General features: G+C 46.6%; 1 protein-coding gene across 1 annotated transcript in view; it reads right to left on the bottom strand.

The window, feature by feature from the left end:
- Window positions 1-4,863: 4,863 nt before the first annotated feature.
- The window catches only part of Smoc2 (SPARC related modular calcium binding 2), a 127,751-nt gene continuing 111,847 nt past the window's right edge, over window positions 4,864-20,767 (bottom strand). Inside the window, exons 10-13 of the mRNA XM_055616174.1 lie at window positions 13,124-13,226; window positions 10,030-10,304; window positions 8,099-8,142; window positions 4,864-6,225 (exon numbers count right to left, since the gene is read on the bottom strand). Of these exons, the coding sequence (XP_055472149.1) occupies window positions 6,208-6,225; window positions 8,099-8,142; window positions 10,030-10,304; window positions 13,124-13,226 (440 nt within the window). The 3' untranslated portion in view covers window positions 4,864-6,207. The remainder of the gene's footprint in view (window positions 6,226-8,098; window positions 8,143-10,029; window positions 10,305-13,123; window positions 13,227-20,767) is intronic.

Genomic DNA, 20,767 nt, shown 5'->3' with positions numbered 1-20,767 from the left:
TACTCCTTTTTGGAACATGTCTGACAACGGAAATTCATGATGGGCCATTTATCATGATGGTTTTGCTTTGATATGGAGTGTCACTCAAGGGTCAGGAGCTGAGGTCACGATACTCACCACGGTACTTTTGGGAACTCGTAGAGCATGTGACCATTGGAGGAATCCACAGGTCACTGGGGATATCAACATTCACTGTTGCCATCACCAGTAACCAGAGTGAGACCACCCAGTGCTGGACTTAAATCTCCAAATGTGAGCTAAATACAGCTTTTTTTTCTAGTGAGGAAGCTGCAACACTAGGCTGGGTAACATAATCTGTGATATTTAATAAACGTGTCCAGGCACATCCATCTGGACACATTAAAAAGAGTCACTATGTCTCAGAAGAGACAAAGTGGCGTGCATATTCCTATGCAAACCTCTTTATTCGCCGCGTATTTGTGGATGTGTGGGTCATTCTTCCACTCATACAGCAGGATTCTACTAGTCCCCAGAAGCGTGCTAGCATCAGACTCATTTTGAGGGCTTGCCTGGCCTGACCTTAAACTAGCAATTCTCCTGCCTCAGCCTCCCAAAAAGCTGAGGTGATAGGACCACACCACCATGCACAGTCTTTGGTGGCTTAACTAGTTGGTTATCAAGTAGCTGGAACATGAGATGTTGGCTTTGCTGCTCTTCAGGCTACAGGATTCTTACGTGCTTGATGTGAATTCTCACCACCAAATTCCTGCTCCTTTGTCACACCTTTGATAATGCTCTGTCTGGTGAGGGAAAGGAGAATTCAGAATTGATACTGTCCACTTGCACTCTCTCCTTTATTATAGATGGAGAAGCTCCACAGACAGGCCCAGGAAGTCAAAGCTGCCATTAGAGCTGTTGGGATGCAGGGTCAGAGAAAAGCTGGTTGACTGGGGCCTGGGCATGTATCAAAAGGCCAGAACCAGCAGGCAGACTTGCAGTTTCTTGATGTTAGAGAAAACAACTGAAAATCCAACCTGCCCATACAGGGCATTTATTTCATTTTATTTCTAGAACTAACTTCCTTATTATACGATGAGATGGCAGTCAGCAATAAGCCTGACACTTGGGATGCTGAGGCAGTAAGGACCATGAGTTCAAGGCAAACTTACTCCACAGAATCCTTGTCTTACAAAACAAGGTAACAGATTTATTTTATTATAGCAGAGCTCAGTTAGTGAAATTGCTCACCAAGTTAGAAGAAGACAATTTTCTTATGCACAAAAGTAAATGATCTAGCATATGTCAAGTGATAGAACTTATGATAATGAGATGATCGTGAATACGTAAATTGTAACTAAAGCATGCAGAACTCTGTCCAGCCTCACTGCAAGCTGCTCAGAAGCACCGTGAATATATTTATTCCCTTACAAGGAATCATCTTCACCAGGAAAGGCGGCATCAAACCAGGTTGTAGGGCATATCAAAATTCTAATTTTTGCAGTAAACAACTTATTATTAATGTTTACTTACTACTTATTTACTGGGTATGATTTCAAGTTTAATTCGAGGATAAAAATACTTGATCTGAAGTTAAATACTTAACAGGAGGCCATGTAAAATCTCTCCGCTGTGTAACACACATGAACTGAATTATCCAGCCCACTTATCATCATTACTAAGCACTCGGGCATCCAGAGGCAAGAGGCAGGAAAGAAACCATTTACATCACATAAAATGCATAAGATAGATAGAAATCACGAGGTGTCGTTGCTCCACAAAGAATGAGAGGCTGCCTTCAGGCAAGGCCCCTCTGTCTGCTGAGCCAGCCTCTCCCCTCTGCCGATTCTGATTCCCATCGCATCCAAAGAAGCAAATGGAGAGTGGAGAGGCTGACGTTAGAGCTGCTGGCAGAGATTTGTTGGAGGTTGACCGCAAGCAGGAAGCAAAATGTAGCATATCCAGTCTTTGACCATCTCCCTGCCCTTCTTCCTTCCTTGGGTCCTGAGGCACTGTCGGGAGCCCTTGGGACAGCATAAGGGACAGACAGACCTCAGAACCAGGACCCAGGGGTCTGAGTGAACCATGGACCAGCTGGCTGCATGAGCACATCCATCTGGTTTCTGCCTCGCTTTGAGGTTGCTGAAAAATGAACTGAATTCCTACGTCCTTTTCCTTTATAATTTCTGTTTCTAAGAAACAAAATCCACTCCTGGTCAAGTTCCCTTGCTCCATTCTTAGACCTTAGTGGAATTGCCTGTACTCCTGGTCTGTACTCTGCAGCCTGATAGACTTCTGGGACTTGGATTCAGGTGTTCTGTCAGGAGAAACATCAAGGCTAGATGTGAACTAGTCGGGCCGACACAGAACGCCGTGGAACGCCGTGGAACGCCGTGGAACGCCGTGGAATGTCCTTTATGCCAGGCCCTCCCTAGGAAAGATGCCCTGTTTGGTTTGCAGTATGCTGCGGTGAAGCATTGAAATAGTCTTGGGGGGGCCTTTGTGATGAGGCAGAAGGGGTGAAACATCTGCCCTGAGCTGCACCGTAGGTCAGTGCGGAGCCCACTGCCGTACTTATCTCCCGGTGCCCCAGCACGCACTCTCTTTCTTCCCGCTACCTCCGGAAAGCAGTGCCGACTGGAGCCCAGGAGTGCAGCTCTGTCCCGCCTTCCACCCCTGCCATGGTTTCCTGGCCTGTGGCGTGCCCTGACTCACGTGATGGAACTTGTAGCACAGACAGACAAATGGGCACTTAAGCAGCTGAGCTCACTGTGTCTCAATGCAGTCATTACAGAAGTAGCCCCAAGGCATTCATCCAAAGGATGAGAGCCCAGAGTGGCCCTGTGTCCAGCATGTGGGGCACAGAGCCGGATCCAACAGGGTCCTGACTACTTGACTATCCGAGGCCACACACAGAGGTAAGAATAGGAACAAACAAGAGATGTCTGAGCTGCTAAGTTTTCCAGTGAGTTGTTTATAGCAACGCAGAAAAAAAAATAGTAAAAAGATGGCCAACATATCTTTCTAAAGTAAAGAAATACTAAAAATGCCTGGATAGTGAATTACTCAAAATGCACTCCAAATTTTGGTCTGTGGGGTAGGCTATGATAGTAAGAAAAAAATCTATTTTTTTTTCTTCTTCACCATTATCTTGTAGGAGCAACAGCATCACCGCCATCACAACTGTTACCACGACCATCACCACCAATATCATGACTGTTACCATCACCATCACCATCATGACTCTTACCACCACCATCACCATCAGCATCATCACGACTGTTATCACCACCACCATCATAACTGTTAGCACCACCATCACCACCATTGCAATCATCACCATTATTATTACCATCACCGATATAACTACCATCATCATTGTAACTGTCACCATCACTGCCACCCTCATGAACACCACCACAATCTCTATAATCTCTATAACTATTATCAATGCCAGCATGACTGCCCTCACCACCACCAAGACTACCATTACCATCATCATCATCATCCTTCTGATTTCAGCCTCTTCGTGTTTCTACTGGATTTCTGGGGTAGCTTTGTTGCCTACAATTTGGTTGTGCACTTGGCAGTTAAGATCACATTAGTCATATCTACAGCTCAGCAAGAGCTGAGATGTTTGGACCTGATAATGCAAATAGCTCAGGTGTGACATCTGTGAAAATGACGTACGAGATGCTCAGTGTGCTTCTGAAAGCCTCCAAGGAGAATGACAAGGAAGCAGGAAAGTTTTTTCAAACAGGAGGAGGGTGGTGGGGCATTCTAGGGGAGGCATCCACCTTTAAATGTAGCCATTGTGGACAGAGAGGGAAGCCAGCTGCTGGTTTCGATTTTCAGTATTAATGCTTTGCAATCAGAACCATGTGTAGCTCCTGCCTCACCCACGATCTGTCAGCCTCCCGAACATTCTGTCCTCTCGTGCCTTCTTCAGAACCTGGCCTAAGCCCTTTCTCCTCTCTGTGCCTTTCTGTTCTCCTCATTCTCTCCCCCTGTACAAATCAATGCTCAGACTGACAGCCTTTCAGAGGTCTTCTGCTCTGAGCTGGGAGGACCCAAGAGGAAGTAAAGAGGCTGAAGAGGCTGACTAGTTCAGAAGGAGCTTCGAGAGTTTGAGTGACATGTTGCAGAGCCAACCAGGATGGTGCAGAGCTCTAGAGGATGGAATGGGAGAAGGCAAATGGCACCTTCAGGGTTCTGGTTATTTGACTCATGAAACAGCACTCACTTTAATGAAACAAGGCACCTTTTTACTGCTGCTGTGCTCATCTCCAGAGTGTCTGCAATAGGAGAAGCGTGGGACAGGTGGCATTAGTCTGTTGTGGGGCTCTGCCTCACTGCGAGGGCAGAAATACTTGTAGCGTATCACATTGGGCAGACTGATGAATTCACAGCTATTAACTCCTAGGTACCACCTGCCATTGGGGAATATGCCATCACTCCTGTCCTAGAGGAGAAAACCTGAGGTTCACAAAAGTTGGGGAGTATGTCTCTAGTCACACAGACTCCACAGGTAAAATCAGACCCACACCTGTGGGGCCAGCACCCACACCTGCTGGGCCAGCACCCATACCTTTGGCTTCCACTAGAGGACACCTTTTAAAGTAAGCAATTATGAGCAGCAGGAGAGATGTCTCAGTGGTTTAAGAGTATTTTGTTGTTCTTTCAGAAGAACTAGGTTCAATTCCCAGCACTTATATGGTAGCTCACAACCATCCATAGCTACAGTTCCAGGAGATCTGATGCCCTTTTCTGACCTCTGTGGGTGCCAAGTATGTAGAAGTACACAAGACACACATTCAGGCAAAACACTCATACCCATAAAATAATCTAAAAAATATTTTTAAACCGTAAGCAATTATGAAATGCTAAAAAGAAGACAAATACAGCTTTAATAGCATATTTTAATCTAATAAAAACGATTAAATTCAGAGTTCAGAAATACAAAAGATTATCCAAAACAGTTGGGATCACACATTTTTTTTTTGTTTTTTGTTTTTTTCTTTTGTAGACAATGCTGACATGCACTTGAGCTGGTCAGTTCTTACCTCGACACGATTCAAATGAGCAAAGAAAGGCTTTCTGGAGTGTGTGAACATCCACAGACATATATCAAGAGGCTGGGGACCATGAACAGTTTTCCACATAAAACCCCATCGATTTGAGAGAACGGCCCCAACTTTCCCCCATCTGCAACTGTTCCTTGAGAACAGTGAGTACAGACTGACCTAGGGCAGAGAGTGGCAGCCAACCACACACACTGGCCAGGCCAGTCTCTCACAGCGTGGCTGTCCAGTTCTTGACCTTCTGTGCACCCCATAAAGGCCTTGGATGAATCCCCTCAAACCCTGGCGGCCTCCACAGAGCGGAAGACGTTCTTAGATGCCTCTTGTTCTGTACTGTTGGAACGATGAAGTCTAGCTGTGCCTTCCTCAGGATGTGGTCCATGATCTCTGCAGAAAACAGTCTTCCTTTCCGGTGGACCCCAGGGAGGGCCACAGCAGGATGGGACAACTGCTTAGAAGAGAGGCAGGTGGACTGGGCATCGTGCCAGCGAGATGGAGCCAGTCTGCCAGAGTTAGGTTTGCTCTCTGAAGGACTCTGGCTACCTGCCCACTCAGCTCCCTGGAGATTCAACAGCAGGATTGGCTCAAGCAGAGGCAAAACTCAAGCAGACGCTAAAACTGGAGTCTGTCAGAGTCTGACTGCACAGCCTCAACCAAGGGCTACTAGAAGTTGAGGCTGTGCTCGGACTAGTGCCTGTGTGCCCCACAGTGTGAGCGACACCTCCAGAAAGCAACACTCCATGGAACAGGCAACCACAGACCAGGTGACCATCCATGCATGTAAATTGCACGGCCTTGCAAAAGGATATGACAGGCTGTGGTTTGCATCAAGGGCGCTGGGAGCAAGCCAACAGAGACTGCAGGCAGAGGAAAGGGCAAGACCCTTTACAAAGGGACAAGGACGTGAAGTTGAAATGCATTCAAAACCCATCCCACCGGCACAGATCTTGAAGGTCCAACAAGGACACATACATTGTATGTGATTAATTTCCCGAAGCCAGCCTTCCATTTTTCACAGATCAAAACAGTCTGTTTAAATATCTCATCTCTACAAAGTGAATTTACATTTAAAGTACAAAGTGCAAATACTATATGTTTTTTGTTTTTAATTGCTCTTTGGTGAGGGAGATTCCCACATGTCTAGGAACTGCCTGGAGTAATCAGCCATTCATCCTTGTTTCCTGGGCTGGAAAAAAAAAAGAGAGAGAAGCTTATAAAGTTGTCTGTTTTCCCTCTATGCAGACAATGGTTTGCTTCCGGGAGTAAATCTACTTCTAGACAAGGGAAGAATAGGAAAGGCCCAGGGCACCTTACAGGTAAGGATGAGTGGGCACGTTGTTTAGGAATTGTTTTCTTCCCTCAAAATCATCAGGAAAATATATCTTTTGAGAAACATTGCATTAACTTCAAATATCTTAGGACGTACTGGATTATGCTCAGCTTGCAGTAGCCAGGCTTCAGCTGGGGTTACAGGCATGTACCACCAGCCTGAACAGTCATATACCATTTAAAATTTTTTCTTTTGATCTTTCTATTTTGCTATTTGCATCTAAGAAGAAATGCAGCTTGCATTTGTGTTAACAGTAGGGGCTTCTTGCTCTCCTTTACCAAATGGACTTTCAAGGGAAGTCATTTAGAAAAGAAAGAAAACAAAACAAAAAAGCAACAGCAAAAAAAAAAAAAAAAAAAAAAAGCCCAGCCATCTTTATCAAGTGCATCAATCTGTACAAACAGAAGCTGATCTTCTTATTTGATACTTGAAAAAGTAAACTTTGAATTTTAGGCTGTCTTTCTCCCTTCTGAATAACCCTCCCCCCCCCCCTTAGCCAAGCAGATGAAAGCTTTGCCTTAATTAGTTACAGATAAAGATAGTCTTCTGATATGTTTCAGCCAATCCTGAAGATGACCACAACTATTGGGGAAGAGAGCTCTGATCCTTGCTGAAGAGATACGAAACTGCCTAGAAAGACAAGTCACATTCTGATCTCTGGCCTGCTGACCCCACACCATGGCATACGGTAAGACTGCTCATGTCTGGGCACTGAGGTACTGTAAAAGATGGAGACGCTGCCCTGCTCTTTATTCCAGAAGAATGCTGAGGTGGAAGGTTTGTTTTGAGTGTGTGTTTGGGGGGAGGTGGTATTTAAGATTGCATGGCACATGTGTGCCAAGAGTTGCCATTAGCTAGAGCAAACAGCCCCTGGGAAGCCTGTGGAGGGAGCTGGGTAATTGTTCTCAGACCTGTCTCCTTTACAAGTGTAAGTGATTTGCAGTGTGGCTGGAAAAGTTAAAACCATAAACATTTACTAAACAAAGGAAAATGAATCATGTGCCCTTCCTAATGAAATGGCTTTCAGGCCCCTCCAAGGTGTATGCCGGAGGTCCCTGCTTAACTCCCACAACAAACAGGGAACCTCAGCCTGGCATCAAACAGGTGCAGCCAAAGTAAACAGCTGCCATACCGGAGTCGTAGAGAATGCAGTTTGCCTGGCTTTGGGAGAAAACCCTGGAAACTGTCCCCACTTAGGCTGTGGCTGAGATGTGGGGACCACAACTCTGCCCTTTAATTGCACATCTGAAAATGCGGCTTCAAGAAATACAAATGTCTATTAACACAGAAGGGAACTGAACCCTCTTTGGATCTTAGGGGAGTGGGCTCTTTCAGGGACAGCCATCTCCTTTAGTATATAAGAAACAAACAGCAAACATCAGCTTTTGTTCGCCAGCTAACACCTAACCATGTCTGCCACACAGACCTAGGAACCTGTCTTTAAACTAACAAATTAATTGACATTTTAAATAATTAAAAAAACAAACAAACAAACAAACAAACAGGGCAGAATCTTTAAATAAAAGATTCATCAGGTCAGTGATCATGGGTAGAATTGGGCAGACTGGTTTCCTTGCTCCAAATGCCCGCATGTGTAGCTGCCTCAGCTGAGCTGTCTGGCTTCTCTGAAGGCGCTGTTGTCCCTAAACCTACACACGGGCCCCAGATTTCTTTTGTAAAGTTCAGATGAACTGGAATATTATCAAGCCTGCAACACAGACATACTCACCTGTCGATTAGAAGTACTTTCAGCGTTAGCATTTCCTCTGGGGGCTAAAAGGGAAAAGACATCGCCGCTAGTCAAATACTTCCCGCTCAATGACAGGCTCAACATCATCAACTGGCAAACGATACTGTGCCCATAGTGACCCCGAGCCTAGCTTTGGACGAGTGGGCTTGCAAATCACCACATTGCCTAACAGCACAAATGCCCTACCACAACAGAAGAAGATTGCCTTGTTTTATCCCAAATCCTAAACATGAGTTCGCAAACCACAAAGAGTGGTCTTTCCGAACCTTCCCAGAAAATCGTGGATTCTGAGCCTGAATCCCCCACATACATTATGCTCTTTGAAATGTTTTGGTTCAGTATTAAAATTAGAAAACCTTAGCTTTAGCTCATTTCACATGTGTGGTTTATTCTTGCCCTGGAGATGGGGGTTCTCCCCTTTTTACTTTCAGTGGGACACCCGCGCCGTGCTACATGGACTCCATTTCAGGTGTCCTTTTGTCTCACTCTAGCCTCTGCTCAGAGTTTAGCCTCTCCCACATGGCCACCGTCCCCCTTTTACCAGGGTCATCCTTCCTTCCTACTCTGTAATGGCCTCCTCTCACCTCAATGGCCTCATTCCTTCCTTCCTGGCCATGGACAGTTGAACTCAGTGGACTAATCTCATCTTCCTTCTCTCTCCCTGTCCACTGTTAGTCCCATGGTAGCATAAGACACCTGTTCCCTGGTGACCCACAAGTACACATGGGTGAGAGTCCCAGATTCTCCTGGCTCCTAAGCCCAAGCTCCACCTCCAATCATAGAGACTCATGGAAATTTTAATAAATGGCTTAAAGACAGCAAGAAAAGTGAACTCTACTTCACCTTAACTGTAGTCTTGCCCACTCCTTTCCAGGACCAGGTAGCCCCATTTTAGATATGCTTTGTAGTCTCCTGATGTCCCATCAACGTTCCCTCCTTTAGGCCTCCACCAGGAAGGCCAGGAGCTCTGCCTCCAAACCCTGTTCTGCATCAATAATTCCCGGCATCCCTCTCTCCTGTGCATATGGCCACCTCATTCAAAGGAACATATTGAACCTAGAACTTCTTTTGAGGCCATCCCAACTATTATCTGTACCATATGGTTTCCTGGAAGGCAAAACATCTCTCTCTTTCTCTTTGTATCTTTGTCCCTGAAGATATACCCTAGTGCTCACTCAACACCAAATAACTAAATTGGAGTCCAGGCTAGATTTCAGTCATTGAGAAGTGATCCCTGATAATTTCTGGGAAGGTGGCTCTTGATTTTGAAGATGGCTATCTAATATCCCTTCGACCAGTTACTGTCACGCTATCCCGACCGCAACCACACAGCTCAGAGGTACAAAGGAAGAAATGCACCCATGCTCTGTCCATGCGCTCTAACGTGTTCAGGAAGCTGGTCACCAAATTACAGAACCAAATGTCAGAACCTTAGGCTCCCTCTATCCTGCAATTCCCTCTCCTCCTGTTACATCTGGTGACTAGCCAGGCCCCACAGAGAGCCACGTCTAACTGTTAAGCCAGCTACAACCACTGGGACAACTGACCTCCTAGAGGTGATGATTTCACTGTCCCTGACCTGGCTGGAAGGTTCCCATGGAGTGTACAGACTGTGCTGTCCAGTTAGCCCAAATGGTTCCGAAATCAGAAGCATGTCTGAACTGCTGTGATTAGAACAGTAACAGGTCTTGCTTTGTAGAGCTATGCTCAGCTCATGCTCCTGAGACTTGCTGTTCTACTGACCTGACCAGGTGACAGGCTTCTGACCACCTGTGGCCATTTCCACAACTACGGCAGGCATACCATGCTCTATACAGTAGACCATAGGCGACCTGTCAAATCCAGAAAGTAACCCCACGGACACGAAACCCCGACATAATTAAAGTGCACAGGACTAGAGCAAGGCTTACTATGGCGCTTCCTGGTGTTGGCTTTACCCTCCTCTCTGGTGACGCCCAAGCAGCCCATCAGCTCCTGCACCGTGATGGACTTGTCATTGTTCATGTCACAGTATTCCACAAACTTCTTCACACACTTCTTGGGCTTGGACTTCTTCCGCAGGAACCTCTTAAAGGGCTTGATCTCCTTTTTACCGATGTCCCCGCTGGCGTTCTTATCGAGCAGCTTGAAGTACCAGTGCACGACCCTCTCCTCCAGGGTGTGGCTGGGGTCTGGCTCTGACAGCCTAAGGGAAAATAAGCGTGTCAGGCAGAAGGCTGAAGCTGCTGTGTCCCACCCCCACCCCCACCCCACTTTGGCTCCCCCTCCTGCCCCTCCCCAAGGCTGTCTATCCCAGCACACTACCTGATACAAGTTAGGAAAGCCATCTGTAATGGCTCAGTCAGTGCGTTCGGAACCAGGGAACACCACAGCACGTGTGTGCACTGTGGTTGTTCACTTTGTCAAGGCCTTGAAACAAAAGGTCACTGAGACCTGGGCTCCCCTAGGCCAACAGGTGCCTCAGCTGCCCGAATCTCCCAAGAGCATTTAGAGTCCCAAGGTTTCTACCCTAATTCCATCATTTCTCTGCTGTGTGTGTAAGATACACTTCAATACGCAAACCTGGTAGAAGGTGATGCCAAAAATGTTAGCCTTGTGCCTAGACAGTTTCCTTTGGATTTTTTAAAATTCTTTATTAATTACACTTTATTCACTTTGTATCCCCCTGTGGTTCCCTGCCTCCTCCCATCCCAATCCCTCCCTTCCTCCACCCTCTGCATGCATGCCCCTCCCCAAGTCCACTGATAGGGGAGGTCTTCTTTTCCTTCCTTCTGACCCTAGTCAATTAGGTCTCATCAGGAGTGGCTGCATTGTCTTCCTCTGTGGCCTGGTAATGTTGCTTCCCCCTCAGGGGGAGGTAATCAAAGAGCAGGCCAATCAGTTCATGTCAGAGACAGTCCCTGTTCCTATTACAATGGAACCCACTTGGATATTGAACTGCCATGGGCTATATCTGTGCAGGGGTCTTAGGTTATCTCCATGCATAGTCCTTGGTTGGAGTATGAGTCTCAGGAAAGACAACTGTGCTCAGATTTTTTGGTTCTGTTGCTCCCCTTGTGGAGTTCCTGTCCTCTCCAGATCTTACTGTTTCCCACTTCTTTCATAAGATTCCCTGCACTCTGCCCAAAGGTTGCCCATAAGTCTCAGCATCTGCACTGATAGTCTGCAGGGCAGAGCCTTTCAGAGGTCCTCTGTGTTAGGCTCCTGACTTGAACCCTTCTCCACTGCTGGTGGAAATGTAAACTTGTACAACCACTCTGGAAAGCAATCTGCTGCTTTCTCAGACAACTAGGAATAGTGCTTCCTCAAGATCCAGCTATACCACTCCTAGGCATATACCCAAAAGAGTCTCAAGTACACAATAAGGACATTTGCTCAACTATGTTTGTAGCGGCCTTATTTGTAATAGCCAGAAGCTGGAAACAGCCCAGATGCCCCTCAGTGGAGGAATGGATGCACAAATTGTGGTATATCCACACAATGGAATACTACTCAGCAATAAGAAATAAGGAAATCATGAAATTTGCAGGTAAATGGTGGGATCTGGAAAAGATCATCCTGAGTGAGCTATCCCAGAAGCAGAAAGATGCACACGGTATATACTCACTCATATAGACATATAATATAGGATAAACCTACTAAAATCTGTACACCTAAAGAAACTAAGAGGGAGGACTCTTGCTAAAATGCTCAATTCCTGTCCAGAAAGGCAAAGAGGATGGACATCAGAAGAAGGAGAAAAGAGGGAACAAGTAAGGATCCTTTGGATTTTGTTTTTAAGCTGGGCATTCGGAGACATGGGTGAGTTTGGATGTGAGTCAGGCCTTGAAGCTGTGCTTCGACAGCATGCATCTCTCACCTGAGGTGGAGGACCTCTGTACCACTTTGGGCTCTGTGGACTCAACTGACCACTGGTTCAGATGAAGCATCCTCCATGAGAGTGTGCACAGGGCAAGCAGATGCCAACAGCCCCCAGGCACTGTGCTCCCTGGGGTTTTCATGAGTCAGACACTCAGAGGGCATCTCAGTCACTTGCACAATTCGAAACATAAAGTTGAAATTTAGGTGGCTTCTTTCACCAGAGCTTGTGCACTTGTGACCTCTGCCCTTAGCATTCCCCCTCTCCTATTCTGCTTCTTTGGCAAAGAAACCTCAAGGAGAAGGGTTCTTTGCTGAGGAGACTTCTACATGAGACAGCTTGCTGTCACGATGGGATGGAGACCAGTATTTTCAGGAAAAACAATTAAAATAAAGTTTAAAAAAAAAAAGGAATAGGAGATTGTGAATCCACAGTGGTGAGTTTAAGTACCGAAGTGCCAAGGCATTCACCTGGAGTGCTCCATCATCCCGTACCATGAGGCAGGAGGGCGCACAGGCACTGTGAGTTCTAACAGGATACAGAACCCATGCCTCGTTGTATGTGCAGTGTGATGGGGAAAGCAGCTCTAGGGCCAAGCCCTGTCGGTGGGATCAACACCCCTGAGTTGCACCCTTAAGCTTGGATAAGAAGATAAGCCTCATGTGCCATGCAGGTTTCAACAATAAGTATGTTCAGTGAGGCAGAGGCACGAGGATCTCTGAGTTCGAGGCCAACCTGTTCTACAGAGGGAACCCAGGACAGCCAGGGCTACACAGAGAAACCCTGTTTCAGGAAAACAAAACAAAAACTTTTCTTTTTTTAATCACAGAATTCCGAAGTATTTAAAACCCAGTAGATGACACTCAGACTCAGTTTCAAACTCTATTTCTACCCAAAGCAAGTACATTCCTCTTCTCAGCTCTCTAGGGCCCCAGGAGCCCCTGAAAATGAAGAGCCGGGGCTGTTCCCAAGTGTCCTCCTGGTCTGGAGGGGGAGGGGGGAATCTCCTGTTTTAGACCCAACCACATGCAAGGGAACTGACTGGTCTCACATGGCCACTGGCCAGGAAGACTTTAGTTTTCCAGATTCCTTCGAATTTCTGGGCTTCAGGCCAGCACATTGCTCTGCAGCGAGACACAGCATACCTGCCAGAGGAGGAGGAGGGGTCGGAGACCGCATGAACCATGTCTGTGGAGAGCGCATCCAGGACACTTGTCAGAAACTCATGCTTTTTGGCACCAGGACAACCTAAAAAAAAATTGCACATTTTCCCCTCTATTAGTGGAATTCACAAAGTATAACAGACTTTTCTGCACAACGGAGAAAAGGGATTTAGTATTCGGAAATTAGTATGTTAGCTTGCTTCATGTGAATGAGCTGATTTTATACAGGCGCTTTGTACACATACCTCACACTAACCGATTGTACCACTGTAATTCATACTTTTTCACCTTGACTCACAGCAACTATTAATCATGGCATATAATGCTGGTGGACTTGTGACATGAGAATAAGATTCTCAGGCTTTAGTCTCTGGTTGATCTTTAATGCAACACACGTATGGTTGTCCTGTTGCTACACGAGGCACCAGGCACTTGAAAATATTAGGAGTCACCAAGTTCTACCTACTTGGTTCTCCATAGGGAGATCTAATTCAGGGTAGTGAGTCCAGAAGCCCCAGGCTCCACTACACAGCTCCCGAAACCCCTAGTATAGTTAGGAGCACTATGAGGCAGATCTATGGTTGCCTCCTTTGAAGCAGCCTCACCCCTGAACATCAGCGCAGCACATATCAAGGATCACAGGCATTCACGCCTGTGGCCCCCGGAGCTGACTGTGGAGGAGCTCAGCCTAGGTGGACTTCACCAATTCTGCTATCTAAAGCTCAACTTCCGCAGAACTTTTTACATGCACGGTAGTTCTTCTTCACCAACTCCCCTTCCCCCAGCCCCACTTGGAGTTTCCTGGATTCTTCTTTATCAGTCTCCATCAGTCTGAGTTATTTTCTCCACGCTGGGGTATGGCAGCTGGGCAGGGAGAGACTAACAAGTTGGTGTGTCTAAAAGACATTCTGGTTTCATGCTTTCCCTTTGGACACCTGGGTTTTTGTTACTATGATTCAAGTAAACGTTAGCTGCCCGTGGCGAGGATCTGCGGAGGTCTGTTTCCACTTATTAAACATTCTAGCAGAAAACAGATGTTGAGTCTTTCATAGGGTGCATGGAGCTTGAGACTAGAAAGACTGTGAATCGATTCTGTGCTCGATTAAAAGAATGGATTGCAATCTATAGGAAAAGCCATAACGGCTGGGTGAAGGACTCTGAGAAAATGCCCTACATCCCCTGAGGCTTTCCTCAGGAAGGGAAGAGAAGCCTGGGGTTGCAGAGGCTGCGGGTGGTCATTGACTCTTAAGAAACTGCTGGACAACTAGAGATGGCACAGGCATTGATGGTGTGGAACAAGGACAGAGAAGATGTAGCAGGCCCACCTAAGGATGCTTCCTGCACCAGCCTTATAGCCAGCTGCTCCAAAATGTGAACAAGGAAACATGCTGGGAGAGCACGGTGTACTTGTGCAAAATCCTAGAGTGCACTCATGAGCTCCCCAGTGCTTATCAGCCTCAAGAGATTCAAAGGAAACTAGTCACACCTGCTCAAGGATTGTCCTCTGAGGACCTGTAAAGAATCTGAGATTTGGTCACAATCAAAATCAACCAAGGTCCTGGGTATAAAGTCCATATTTCATTTTACAGGGAGTAACTAGCAGCCATTGGCTTTAGACTCTGAAATCTACGTTTATTATAGTTTTAGAGACATGAATGAATGGAAAAGAAATATTGTGCCATCTCCAAAGAGAGAGGATGAAAGAGCATTGGCAGGACTGGCTGGAATGAGGACTCAGGAAGCCACTCACGGGCAATCTGGGGTGAAGGTTGAAGGGAATGTCTTCCGTGCATGAATGTTCAGCCATGACAGGAGGTAGGCGAGAGAGAGCCAGAGCAGGGGTCAGCGGTCTACAGACCATGTCTGCCATCACTGAGGACTGTGCTGCTTTTGTCACCACGTACCTTGAGCTGACTTGCTCCCTGACAGAATCTGAGAGCCCCTTTGTCTCCACTACAAAATCCAGAGCCATATTGCCTCTGTGATACATGGACTGGAGCATACAAGTATTTCCATGGGCCAAGACAAACATATGTGAGATTGACATGGTCAGCAGAGGAAGCTAAAACAACCCATTGCCCTGGGAGGCGATTCCTCACCAGATCTGAAATGTAGCTGCACCATGTACCAAAAGGATGCCACCAGTGAGATTCAGTCTGGCAAACATCTAAGAGAACTGACCTGGTTTCCAGTAAAGGATCAGTGCCACTATGTGGCCTTAGAGTGGTCTGGTGTTGGAGACAGAAGCCTATGAGCTCTGCAGATACCATTTCCCACGCCTACAATCTTCATTTGCCCATCCATCTCATGAGCAGTGTGCTCTTGGGTTTCTCTGCAACACTAGACCCTCATCAGGACTACAGGCTAACAAAAACTACAAGGCTCAGTGGGTCTTCACGCTTCATGCCTCTTATTTCTCTTCTTGACCAGCTGTCTGTCTTGAGGTCTGATGGCTTTAAAGAACGCTGGTGCTCTGGGGTAAGTGTCAGAATCAGGCATGAGGTCCTTATTTAGGGCAAGTCACTTTATTTCAAGGTAGTTCTGCTAGGAAGATGTTCTCCAAGTATATGCAGAAGTCCTTGGCCCTGTAGTCATTTCTCCAGAACCCAGTTCACAGTCAATGCCTTAAAAAATTGCTTGTGTGTTTTTTTGTTTTGTTTTTTGTTTTTTTTGTCTTTCAAAATAAATGTGCTGTGCACTCTCTAGGAGACATTCTTATTTTTTTAAAAAACAGACTTCTTTTATTTAAAAACTGATTTCAGTAACTTTGCTTATGATTGATTGATTGATTGATTTTATTGCTAGCATAAACTTATACAAGTTCATGATGACTCTCCTGATTGCAGGGCAAACCTCCTGCAGATCATTACAATGAATTTAGAGTTTCTCTGAATGAGCTACATGGCATGCCTAGCTACTGCAAGGAAACCCCATCCACGCAGAGACAATGCAGGCAAGGAACAGTTTATCAAGAGAAGAGGCTGTGTGATCCTACCCTGGGTCTGTGCCCATGCTGTCCAGACATAACCGATATGTTAGCCCCTGTGCCAATGAAACACAGTGAGATTGGGGCAGGCCGCTGAGGTAGGAACCCAGGCCTTGGGATGGTCAATGTCAGTGACCTCATGAGTCTGAAGGATCTGGTTGATGACATATATAGGATTTGTTGATTCTTGATGAGTTTCAAAAGTCTATTTTAAATTGTAATGCTGTTACCAATAAAACTGGACATACAGCCAAAATACCCCTGTCTACAGTGACTTCTCAGTGAGGAAATGCCGGGGTACTGTTTTCTCTAAGTGTAGAGTTTCTGTGAGCATTCTTGAACAAGCATTTCTATGGACCAAGGAGTCTGGGGTCATGATGTTAGCAGAGGCTGGCCCACAGCTTCCAGTTCATGGCAGGAAGTGTTATGCCTGATGTGTGAGCCCACTTCAACATGGAGGTTCTCCCCACCACCATGCCAGTGTCAGGCACAGTGGTAGCCTTGCAAAACAAATGAATCCAGTCATACTGAGGGAGACAGAAAGACACAAAGAGAGGCATGAATCTGACACAAACTTAGTGGAAATCTGAGAGCGGTTGTTCTGGGAAATTGCAACCAGGCTGGGTTAGAGAGGCCCGGTGTTGACCCTGTGACTGAACAAGGACCAAAGCCTCTCAGTTCTCCTCACTATTCCTAAGCCACAGTGATAGGGATGAGAGGCCGGATTCATGCGTCCTGGACAACCGTTCTAGTGTGTATGTTGTGGAGGGAAGGCCTCAAATGACTCCAGTCTTCTTGCTGGCGGTAGGGAGGAAGGAAAGGTAGGCAGCCTTGTGAGCAGGCAAGAGTCTGCTGTGAGGCAAGCCTAGCTGATGCCCTTCCTGTGTCCGAGGAAGACTCCACCTTAGAGCGTGGGGATCTGGAAAATGGGCTTTGCTGAGAGGCTAAGCCCATTTGGTCCAGGGTCACAGGGTATCTGAAACATGGGGGTCACAGATATTCCTAGAACATGACATGTCCAAGATAAAGTAGCATCCCTTCCTTGCAAAGTCACAGACATATGCACAGCAATGGGCCCCGGGACATAGGACCCATCCCCCCATTGATCCCCTGCTGTCTTTCCTTATGTACAAGTAATACCTTCTTAACATTTAACTTCAGAACTATGAAAAGAATCAATATTTAGACACAGGAAAGCAATTCGCCAGAGCTGGGAAAGTTTGCTCAGGCACTTGTTTTTACTGCCTGCAGCTTGTTACAGGTGTGAAAAGCTGATCTGGTAATCCTTCCTCCAGGCTGGACCCCACTGAGGGGTCAGGCTACGAGGCAGAAGCTCTAGAGAAAACTCTCATTAAACTTTCTAGTGGTAAGATTAAAAAAAAGAAATCCCCCCTCTTGTGTTAACAACGTTTTGCTATTTTCTACATTTCTATAATAGAAATATTTGTGTTCACATATAATTGTTTTTCAGTGTATTTTCCACCTTTTAAGGCATAGTTCCTCAGCTCTGGGATCATGCTGAGGAGTTCACACTCATATATTGGTGGACATCAGCTCTTGCTTAGGGGCTAAAGCCCAGCAGAGAGCCAAGGTGACGGGGAAAAAATCCAGATATGGGTGGGCACACGTTCTGTACATGCTTCCATTGTCCTAATTCTTAAAAACAAAACAAAACCTATGGATATAAGACCACGGGGCTTCCCTTAACCAACATCCCAGGAAACCTTTGCCTTGGCCTAACTCTCATAGGTAGGCCCATCAGAAGAATGTACAGGAAGAATCTGAGGGAAGCATCTGAAACAGGGAAGCGCCTAGGCATTGACCCTTAAGCCTGCCCTGCTGGCTCCTGGAATCACTCTGGACTTCCCAAGAACACTGGTGACATTTCTCAAGGGCCTTGATGACAGCCCTCAAGGAGCCTGTAGAGAGAGGTGCTTCTGGAGAGATACGGGGAGCGTGGCTATATGAGAAGCTCCGAGTCACTTTCTAGGACTCTTGGGATTCCTCTAGGTTCCTGTCTTGTGTCCTTCCTACCAAATCTAAGGTCACAGGCCTCCTGAGGCAGAGTGGGCCTCTTTGGATACATTCTACCTTGTAATGTGGCATTGTTAAGCCCCTTCCAAGAGTCAGAGCCACTTCTGGTTCCTGCTCCCCCAACCCTCCTCCAGTCTAGTGTGGTCTCACCCTGTCATTCAGGAGAATGAACATATACTGCTGCTTGCCATCCTCCTGAGCTAAGGTTGTTGTGTAGAAACTGCCCAGAATTATCAGGCAATAGCTTTCTAAAACTGAACTAGCATTGTTTAAAAACAAACAAACAAACAAACAAACAATAACACTTGATTGCTGACAGCATTCCAGGAAGCAACTCCAGTAACCTAGGGCCCGTGGAGTCAAGGCAGAATGGATAGGCACTGAGATAGTTGCCTTTGCTCAAAGACCAGGCAACCAAGAGAGAAGCACAAGCTTGTGTTTAGCAAGAACAAGCTCCGGCCACATGCCCAGGCAAGGATGTCTAAGGTCGCGGGCACTGGGTGCGTGGTGTCTGCATGAATCCGGGGCAGGCCTGTCCCCCTTGGGAGTCCCTGGAGTTGAGTGCTCCATTGGTCCATACTTGGCCTTGTCAGGCTCCTCCTATGGATCGCCAGGAGTCCAAACACAGAAAAGGAAGTTCTGCAATCTCCATATCTCATGACGGCTTCTCTTTTAATTTTGAAACAGAAACAAAGTCTAAATGGGGAAGAGAAAGGGACCCCTGAGCCTGCTAACCTTTTGGCATACTCATGTCAGCCTGGAATAGTCAGACATAGGTGGGTATTTGCCAGAACACCTACATTCTGAAGACAATTCTGTTTAACTTAATTCCAGGCTAAGCACTGATGTGTGTTTTGATAATAAACACTGTTAAGAAATATCACATCCCTGATTTCCCCCTCCTGGCACTGCTAACATGACAGTCTATGGAACACACCAGGACCAATGAACGCTGAGTATCAGGGATGTGGGCGGTCTGGCCTGCCTTGGAAGTGTCATGAGCCTTCAGGGGTCAGTTTCAGCCTCTGTCATTGTTTTGACAGGCCTCCCTAGCCAAAGCCATGGGCACACACAACCATCTGAGAAATGAGAAGAGAAATGAGGGCCCAAGCCCAATAGTGACCACTTTACTCTGAGCATCCCCTTTCTGAAAAGTCTCTATGAAGCAACATCTCAGACAACACTGTCAGTTCATCAGTTCATCAGAGAGTGTGATCTTGTCCAGGTCTGTAGGTGAAGGCAGGCCAGGCCCCGAACAAGTCGGTGTGTACAGAAAGATGTAGGGGAAAAATCTTTCTTTAAAGTAAAATTCTGTTCTCCATCCTATGCCCTCAGCCTTCTGTCTAAATGTTGTGTCCTTTCTTTGAGTCACCATAGAAAACCAGTAAGGTCAGAGGTAGGCCCTGGGCTTCACTAGAGACTGAGGAGGCCTTGCAGGCTGACAGCCTGCTGGTTTCTTATGCCTCATCACTGTCCTCTTGCCTGTCACATTAGTTCCAAAGGGCACAGCGAGGCTCATGGCAAATCCTGGCTGGAAACCCCACATCTGCTCATCCTCAGCTCTCATCCCCATCAACTGCAGCTCTGTCTTGACTGTGCTTCCTCCATATTACCCCTCAGGCAATGTTCCTGCCCTCTACTCCCTGCACTACTGCCACGACTGTGCTAATGGCAGCAGTAAAATGAAGCCACTTTTATAGGCTGCCACAGGTCCATCAGTGAACATGTATCTACTACTATCTGACTTAATGACACCTTTACTTGAAGTCCTGGCTGTGATCCAGCGAACTCCAGGGTCACAGGATATGAAGTACGGTCTAAGAAGACGGTTCTACTAAATAGCAACCCACAAGCTGCCTTCCACCTTGACCTCTGTGCTTCTCATGGGACATTACTTCTGATTCTGTTTCCATGGCCAGTACTCAAAGGCCATAATTTCTGCATCAGCATTGCCTTGGGTGTTCTAGAATGACTGTGCATGAAGGCCGAGGCACTGTCTCTTGTGAGCTCTGGATCCATAGCATGAGGCAGGCACTTACTAAAATGTTGTATTCAGACCCCTTATCTCATCTTGACCTAGGGCCCCTTTGCTGCTCAGTCTTGAGATGCTCCAGACCTCAGGATTCATCTCCAAGATTATGAATTGGAAGCAACACATTCAGAAACCTCTGGAAGGGACTGATTTGAAGTAGTTCCCAATGGCAGGAGAAGGCTAGCTAGCTAGTGAAGAAGGTTGCCATTAGCCATTTAATCTATTGTCCTCCAGAAGAAGGAGAATTGGACTTCTCTGGTTTCTCACCAACAGCTGCAAAAGGCTGAGAAGGATGCACTCCTCTCGGCTCAGCTAGAAAGCTGCTGGGCTTCAAGAAGGTCCCCAAGGACAGCAGGAGATGAGAGAAACTTCTGTCCTGAGGACCTGGGAGGACCAGTTAGGATCTCCTGGTATACCAGGGCCATCCACTCAGTGACAGAGTTAATTAGCTTATATTCTAGGTCAGCAGCACTGAGGAAAAAGCACATTGGATGAATGACAATCTGGCAGAGCCGTGCTGGAAAGAGATATAAAATTCTGTCTTTAGCCTTCTTCTTTGCAGAGCACTTCACAG

The sequence above is a fragment of the Psammomys obesus genome, unplaced genomic scaffold (genome assembly GCF_907164565.1).
Source record: "Psammomys obesus unplaced genomic scaffold, mPsaObe1.curated_primary_1811, whole genome shotgun sequence".
NCBI classification, from domain to species: domain Eukaryota; kingdom Metazoa; phylum Chordata; class Mammalia; order Rodentia; family Muridae; genus Psammomys; species Psammomys obesus.
The sequence above is the reverse complement of the archived record's forward strand: the minus strand, read 5'-3'. Positions and strand labels throughout refer to the sequence as shown.